Raw genomic sequence first — 9,325 nt, 5'->3', positions numbered from 1 at the left:
ATATATATATATATATATATATATATATATATATATGTGTGTGTGTGTGTGTGTGTGTGTGTGTATATATATATATATATATATATATATATATATATATATATATATATATATATATATATAAATGATCACATTAGAGATATTTAATGTAAATAAACCTTTGTTTTGGATGTGATTAATCGTTACTCAGTATGATTACTCGTAAATCTTTTGACAGCACTACTGTTAAACAAACATAACACAAATAGTATGTTTTAGTTGATAACTATCATATGTATTTTTAATTATATATATGTTCTTTAATTATTTGAAATGACATGGGATACAGATATAGATAACTTTACATACATTTAGTACATTTTCAGCAGTTGAGATGTCTTCACAGTTGCTCTGTTTTGAAATCAGAAATAAACAAAAACTAAATTTTGTTTACAATTTGGCAAAGTTTTTTTTCTTTTTTTTTTCTTTTTTTTTTACAAATGGGACTTTTTTGAGATATCATAATAATTTTTGTCCATGTCTAATAGTTTAGTTTCACAATCCATAAGACTCAATGTTTCTCAACCACGTGCCTGGAGGCCCACCAATACTGCATGTTTTGCATGTCTCCCTTGTCTGCCACACCCGTTTCAGGTCCTTCAGTCTCTGATAATGAGCTGATGATCATGATCATTTGTGTTTGGTTAAGGAGACATGGAAAATGTGCAAAGCTGGTGGTCCTCCAGGAACGTGGTTGAGAAACACGAAACACTTCAAAAAGTAATAAGAAAACTTGGGACCTTAACTGAAAAATAAATGGTGAGTATGCTTATAAAACAATCTCCTAGCGTTATTAAAACGCAACAATATTCATAAAGCATTTTTAAAGAGCCAAATACCAAACGTTGGAACTTAAAATAGTGAATGACTTTTATTTTGACTTTAGAAAAGCGGAAGTATCTTTCTTGATTCACACATGGCCCTTACGTAGGGAAATTTGGAGTTGTGATCGCTGTCGTTCAGGTATATTTAATTACTGTTTTGCACGTATGTTTATGATATATCATATGATATGTTTTTCTTACACTCGACTTACTATTGGTGGTTGTTCGTATTATTCTCTGGAAACATTTGTTCAAGCTTACTCGTACAGTTTCCGCATGTTTATATTAATGTAATTCAAGTGTTTGACGTTGTATTTATTGTATTTCAAGTTGTACAACGTCCTAAAGCTGACAAAGTAATATTTATACGTAGACAAATGACAATATATAAGACATTTTCAATATAATGTATTATATAATTGGGAAACATCGTCTAGTTTACTTGTATAATGCAATTTCACCACTATTTTATATAATATAATATGTTATGTGTAATTTTAGGCTTTCCAATGCTTAACTTACCTTTCTAAAGATGACAAACAATTATTTTTTGTCGTATTGTATGAAAATAACATTCCTTGTAATGTGGTTGCAGTTACTCGACAGCGTAGGACAGCGACAGCGCTGAATCTATTTTACATTAAGGTACAGTTTGTTTTATGTTCGCACATTCTGACTTTCTCTTTAATAATATAATTTCAGTTAAATTTTTCTTTGTGAATTCTAAATAGGGAAATTATATTATCAGCCAGTGACTATTAACTATAACATTGTTTACAATCAGTTAAATGGTCCTAATGTTGTTTTGAAGTCTTTCTTATATAAAACAAGTATAACAGTATTTTTGTATATATAACAAAAATAACAAATGTTGTTTTGAAGTCTTTCTTTCATGTGACAGTTTCAGACTGAATATTCAAAGTAACATGGTAAACAAGATAGGGACTGTGTCACAAGTTGTCACCGTTCAAAAGTGAAAAACTCCACCTCAATCTAGGGTTTTGCGATTAATCAAAATCGAATCGCAATTTGAAATGTTGCAATCATTTGATCGCTGCAATATAATTTATATATATATATATATATATATATATATATATATATATATATATATATATATACATACATACATACATACATATATATATATATATATATATATATATATATATATATATATATATATATATATATATATATGTTATATATATATACAGTTGAAGTCAAAATTATTAGCCCCCTTTAAGTTTTTTTTTTTCTTTTTAAATATTTCCCAAATGATGTTTAACAGAGCAAGGAAATTTTCACAGGATGTCTGAAAATATATTTTTTTCTGAAGAAAGTCTTATTTGCTTTATTTCGGCTAGAATAAAAGCAGATTTAATTTTTTAAATAACCATTTTAAGGACAAAATTATTAGCACCTTTAAGCTATATTTTTTTTTGATTATCTACAGAACAAACCATCGTTATAAAATAACTTGCCTAATTACCCAAACCTAAGTTGGCGATTTACTCCACTGTGGCGACCCTGAATTAATAAAGGGACTAAGCCAAAAAGAAAATGAATGAATGGCAGGGTATTCTGCCTAGTTAACCTAATTTACCTAGTTAAACCTTTAAATGTCATTTTAAGCTGTATAGAAGTGTCTTGAAAAATATCTAGTCTAATGTTGTGATCTGTCATCATGGCAAAGATTAAATAAATCAGTTATTAGAAATTAGTTATTAAAACTATTAGGTTTAGAAATGTGTTGAAGAAATCTTCTCTCCATTAAACAGAAATTGGGGGAAAAAATTAACGGGGGCGAATAATTCAAGGGGGCTGATAATTCTGACTTCAACTGTATATAACAAAAATAACAAATGACATCTGAGGTGAAGTGCTTTAATACCAATCTGCTTTGCTTCAGAAAATTAAAAATGCCAGACTTTCTGCGATGCCGTTGTGAGGTATCGATGACATGGTATGGGTTGTCGTGAACTATGCCATTACATGAGGGGAAACGATTGAATCTTGTGTCACGATGCCCAATTGTCGTTTACGACTACCCATGACACCCTACATCAAGGAAATAGTGCCGAAATCGTGTGATGTGTCCGGGGGCTTTACAACTAGCCAATTGAGTGAGCACACTTTTCGTTCTGCCCAATCAGAATTGCGCAACTGAACTACCCCACAATAAAAAAAGAAAACAAACAGGAAAGCTCTGACAAGGGGGCCTATGGCATCTGCTGCTTCAGAAGCATTAATAGTAAATTTAATATTAAAGAAAAACAACATTTGTTATATGGGAGTATTTTAGTTTCAAAGTCACAGACAACGAACCAAAATGGGCACGTTTTAAGAGCTGTCACAGAATTGTTGCCACGGCTAACAAATTATTGAGCTGAAGCTTGAATTAAATCCGGCAGCTAGCTCTCTGCAACTCTCACATGGTCGCCCACTGAAGCTAAGTAGGGCTGCGCCTGGTCAGTACTTGGATGGGAGACCACATGGGAAAGCTGGGTTTCTGCTGGAAGTGGTGTTAGTGAGATCAGCAGGAGGCGCCCAATCTGTGGTTTGTGTGGGACCTAATGCCCCAGTATAGTGACGGGGACTCTATACTGCTCAATGAGCGCTATCTTTTGGATGAGATGTTAAACCGAGGCCCTGACTCTCTGTGGTCGTTAAAACTCTTAGGATGTCCTTCGAAAAAGGACATTAACCCCGACATCCTGGCCAAATCTGCCCACTGGCCCTTGTCCATCATGGCCTCTTAACCCTCCCCATGCCATTATTGGCATCATCTCTGTCTCCTCTTCAACAATGTGCCATCTGGCGCAATTGGCTGCCGTCGCATCATCCAAGTGGATGTTGCACACTGGTGGTGGATGAGGAGATTCCCCCAAAAGCACTTTACACATGCTTTGAGTGTCCAGAAAAGCACTTTATAAATGTAAGGAATTATTATTATTATTATTAAATAAAATCAGCTTGAAGCTTGAATTAAATCGTAAATCAAATCGCAATCACAATGTCTGTCAAAAAAATTGCAATTAGATATTTTCCCCAAATTGCGCAACCCTACCTCAATCTATTTATTTTCTGCAGATATGGCGGGAACAGACATGGACCCTGAAGTGGCCCGAGGGTTGTTTGAAGAAGGCGCCACACTGGTTTTGCTTGGAGTTCCTGAGGGAACCGAACTGGGACTCGACTACAAAACATGGACTTTGGGTCCTCGTTTCCGCGGGGTGAAGATGATTCCCCCGGGGCTTCACTTCCTCCACTACTGCTCCGTCAGCACCAATGGAGGCTGTGGGGAAATCAGCCCCAAAACTGGCCTGTTCCTGTCCCTGAAGCCTCGGCAGGTGCTTGTAGCGCACTGGAACAAGAGCGCAGATGATTTGGAGATCTCTCAGAACTCGGAGGAGGTGGAGCGCATACGGGCCAATCTGAAAGAGCTGGACCGGTATTTAGGGCCGTACCCCTATGATACCCTCCGCAAGTGGGTTTCTCTCACTGACAGACTCAGTCAGGAGGTGGCCGTGGCCCTGCAGCCCCTCAGCGGACGCGTGTGCGCTTTCAGCGATGTCATCCCGGAGCTGCAGCTGACTCACACTAAAGATCGGGTCCAGCAGAACCTGTCCCGCAATGATCAGGAGTGCCAGAGTATGAAGGAGGGCCTGGACCGGCTGCCGCGGATGAAGCAGAGGGAAGGCACAGAGCTGCGGTTTTCCAGCATCCCCAAGCAGGCATATCCTCCTGGGGCAACACCCGCTCAGATCACCCAGTACAGCATGGACCGCAGTTACACTCTCAACGCGGTACTGGAGAGACATTATAAAGAGCAGCCACTCAATGTACTTGGTGAGGATTAGTTTACTATCCAAATATCAGTATAAGACTACTATCCAAATATCGGTATAAGACTACTATCCAAATATCAGTGTAAGACTACTATCCAAATATCGGTATAAGACTACTATCCAAATATCAGTGTAAGACTACTATCCAAATATCGATATAAGACTACTATCCAAATATCAGTATTAGACTACTATCCAAATATCGGTATAAGACTACTATCCAAATATCGGTATAAGACTACTATCCAAATATCAGTATAAGACTACTATCCAAATATCGGTTTAAGACTACTATCTAAATATCGGTATAAGGCTACTATCCAAATATCGGCATAAGACTACTATCCAAATATTAGTATAAGACGACTATCTAAATATCGGTATAAGACTACTGTCCAAATATCGGTATGAGATTACTATCTAAATATCGGTATAAGACTACTATCCAAATATCAGTGTAAGACTACTATCCAAATATCGGTATAAGACTACTATCCAAATATCAGTATTAGACTACTATCCAAATATCGGTATAAGACTACTATCCAAATATCGGTATAAGACTACTATCCAAATATCGGTATAAGACTACTATCCAAATATCAGTGTAAGACTACTATCCAAATATCGGTATAAGACTACTATCCAAATATCGGTATAAGACTACTATCCAAATATCGGTATAAGACTACTATCCAAATATCAGTGTAAGACTACTATCCAAATATCGGTATAAGACTACTATCCAAATATCAGTATTAGACTACTATCCAAATATCGGTATTAGACTACTATCCAAATATCGGTATAAGACTACTATCCAAATATCGGTATAAGACTACTATCCAAATATCAGTATAAGACTACTATATAAATATCGGTTTAAGACTACTATCTAAATATCGGTATAAGGCTACTATCCAAATATTGGCATAAGACTACTATCCAAATATTAGTATAAGACGACTATCTAAATATCGGTATAAGACTACTGTCCAAATATCGGTATGAGATTACTATCTAAATATCGGTATAAGACTACTATCCAAATATCGGTGTAAGACTACTATCTAAATATCGGTATAAGACTACTATCCAAATATCGGTTTAAGACTACTATCTAAATATTGGTATAAGACTACTATCCAAATATCGGTATAAGACTACTATCCAAATATCGGTATAAGACTACTATCCAAATATCGGTATAAGACTACTATCCAAATATCGGTATAAGACTACTATCCAAATATCAGTGTAAGACTACTATCCAAATATCGGTATAAGACTACTATCCAAATATCAGTATTAGACTACTATCCAAATATCGGTATTAGACTACTATCCAAATATCGGTATAAGACTACTATCCAAATATCGGTTTAAGACTACTATCTAAATATTGGTATAAGACTACTATCCAAATATCGGTTTAGGACTACTATCTAAATATTGGTATAAGACTACTATCTAAATATCGGAATAAGGCTACTATCGGTATAAGACTACTATCCAAATATCGGAATAAGGCTACTATCTAAATATTGGTATAAGACTACTATCCAAATATCGGCATAAGACTACTACCCAAATATTGGTAAAAGACTGCTATCCAAATATTGGTAAAAGACTACTATTGGTATAAGACTACTATCTAAATATCGGTATAAGACTACTATCTAAATATCGGTATAAGACTACTATACAAATATCAGTATAAGAGTACTATCCAATTATCAGTATAAGATTCTGATGGTATGATAACCTTGGATATAATATCACAGTATTGTGATTACTGCTCTAAAATAAATTCTTTTTTTGCTGTGATTATCTTTACTCATCAGAGTGGCAGGGTTATTTACACATTCATATTGTTGGATTTATTGCTATCATTATTTTATTAATGAGGTACAAAATCAGTCTATATATTCTTAATTAATTTGGCCTAATAAAGCATAATTTCAATAATGCATCATGCCATGATTAAACCGTATATGCTGCAGGTGTCTTGCCTTGGCAATAAAGCTTGTATAGTCTATCAGTGGAAAATAATGGTGCGTTTATTGTGATATGAATCAATCTAATATCAGTCATCATGATTTTTAAGTGACTTTCTGTGAGAACAACTTGAATTGCAAAAATGTTTAATTCAGATGCATCGTTTCATAGTTGTTGTTTTTTATCAACACTTTGCATTTTAACACACCTATTGAGACCAGTTTTACACACATTCATTAAATGATTAAATTCAGTTGTTAATTACTGTAGTAAAAAGCTAAATAATAAAAGATTTGTGTCACTCTTGTAGGAGAGCTGCAGTTTGCGTTCGTCTGCTTCCTGGTTGGAAACGTCTACGAGGCCTTCGAGCACTGGAAAAGCCTGCTGGCTCTGCTGTGCCGCTCTGAGGAGGCCATGAAGGACAGGAAGGAGCTTTATCTTGGCCTCATTGCTGTCCTCTACCATCAGCTAGGAGAAATCCCTCCAGACTTCTTCGTGGACATCGTGTCTCAAAGCAACTTCCTCACCTCCACACTTCAGGTATTATTCACACAGTTCTCTGAGCTTAAATAATTGACAAAAGTAGAATAGGATCAGTTTTTCAGGTTATACTAAAGTCAACTTAAAGTCATATTTATTAATATGCTTTCTTGATAGGTTATTGTGCACGATTCACCAATGATCAGTCACAGAACAAAAAAAAATAACTTGATTCCTCTTCTGAAACAGTTTTTCTTTTTGGTTTTTATGAGCTATTTATATGGAACAAAATCAATGCCAAAAGTATTGAAATAAAAAGCTTGTCGAATAGCACTAATTGAAAAAAATACTTTTCTGTTTTAAAAATGGTATCAGATTCATTTACCAATCAGTGTGTGATTTCAATTTCCTAACAATCAATCTTCCCCCATTTGTGACTTTAGGACTTTTTCCAGTTTGCCAGCAGTCCCGGGGTCGACAGCACATTACGGAAAAGAGCGGAAAAATTTAAAGTCCATCTGACCAAAAAGTTTCGTTGGGACTTTGATGCAGATCTGGATGATTGTGCTCCGGTGGTGGTGGAGCTTCCAGACGGGGTCACCGTGGACTAACACTTCTCCACATACTGCATGCGCTGCGGTACACAGAGTGAGCAGCTATACAGAAACTACAGTTTTTATAAGGTTTTCATGTGCATATAGGCTTGTGGACACATTCATCACATACACCTGCATCTGGATCCCCTCCTGTCATTTGCTCAGAACTATATGATCATTCCGTTTTATTAAAGCTAATTATTATTATTATTTGATCTCATTGTAATTTGTTCCTGAATATAACACACGGCCACTAGAGGGCAGGCCACTACACGTAATCTATCTCTATACTCATAATGTTAGTTTTCTCCGTCTTCTGGTGCAATAATGCTGAAAAATTAGCTATGAAATCTCAGGAATTAATTACATCTTACACTATATTATTAATATTTTAAGTATGTTTGGGATAAATGAGCATAAGACATTTCTTTCAAAACATAAAATGTCATTGTTAAAGCAAACTTTTGACCCTCATATACAGATTTAAGTGTTCGCTTGTAAGCGGACCCACGTGTTTATGCTGTACACATAAATGAGGCCTCAAGTCATGTGACATGTTGTAGTGAAATGTATTGAGCAATCAGATTTATCATTTACATCACCAGGATGAATAAATTGTCAATACAGACAAAGAGTAAATCATATTTAGGCTTCAAAATCTTAAGGAAGTAGATGTAGGCTAATAAATTCACGTCTTTTATTATTCATTCATTTTCTTGTCGGCTTAGTCCCTTTGTTAATCCGGGGTCGCCACAGCGGAATGAACCGCCAACTTATCCAGCAAGTTTTTACGCAGCGGATGCCCTTCCAGCCGCATCCCATCTCTGGGAAACACCCACACACACACACACTACGGACAATTTAGCCTACCCAATTCACCTGTACTGCATGTCTTTGGACTGTGGGGGACAACGGAGCACCCGAAGGAAAACCCACGCGAACGCAAGGAAAACATGCAAACTCCACACAGAAACCCCAACTGAGCCAAGGGCTCTAATCAGCGACCTTCTTGCTGTGAGGCGACAGCACTACCTACTGCGCCACTGCTTCGCCCGTCTTTTATTATTGTTATTTTAATCACATATACAAAAAATATGTATATTTAGTTATTGTAATTAAATGTGGAGTTTAATCAGGGAAAGGGGTGCTTGACAGGTGTCAAATATTAGAAAGGGGTGCACACAGCAAAATGATTGGGAACCACTGATCTAGGGTTAAGCATATGCAATTATCTTGATAAATGTAACCTTCTGTAGCTTAGTTGTCCTTCAAAATATATTTGTACAGGGTGGACTATTTATATGGATACACATTAATAAAATGGGAATGGTTGGTGATATTAACATCCTGTTTGTGGCACATTAGTATATGTGAGGGGGCAAACTTTTCAAGATGGGTGGTGACCATTTTGAAGGTGGCCATCTTGGATCCAACTTTACTTTTTTTCAAATGGAAGAGGGTCATGTGACACATCAAACTCATTGGGAATTTCACAAGAAAAACAATGGTTTGCTTGGTTTTAACGTAACTTTATTCT

The 9,325-nt window shown here is 35.9% G+C and overlaps 2 protein-coding genes across 5 annotated transcripts in view; one reads left to right on the top strand and one right to left on the bottom strand.

The window, feature by feature from the left end:
* The window catches only part of raf1a (Raf-1 proto-oncogene, serine/threonine kinase a), a 778,989-nt gene that overhangs the window by 601,936 nt on the left and 167,728 nt on the right, over positions 1-9,325 (bottom strand). The window lies entirely within an intron of this gene.
* aar2 (AAR2 splicing factor) lies at positions 952-7,998 on the top strand. Of its 3 annotated transcripts, none has more exons than XR_015522756.1 (5): positions 952-1,002; positions 1,459-1,508; positions 3,957-4,846; positions 5,171-7,252; positions 7,636-7,998. XR_015522756.1 is itself a non-coding variant. In XM_087305489.1 (5 exons), exons 3-5 carry the CDS (start codon positions 3,959-3,961, stop codon positions 7,801-7,803), a joined length of 1,155 nt encoding a protein of 384 aa, XP_087161615.1. In that variant the 5' UTR covers positions 952-1,002; positions 1,459-1,508; positions 3,957-3,958; the 3' UTR covers positions 7,804-7,998.

This window comes from Danio rerio, chromosome 23, assembly GCF_052040795.2.
Source record: "Danio rerio strain M-AB ecotype USA chromosome 23, GRCz13ab, whole genome shotgun sequence".
Classification (NCBI taxonomy): Eukaryota; Metazoa; Chordata; class Actinopteri; order Cypriniformes; family Danionidae; genus Danio; species Danio rerio.
The sequence above is the reverse complement of the archived record's forward strand: the minus strand, read 5'-3'. Positions and strand labels throughout refer to the sequence as shown.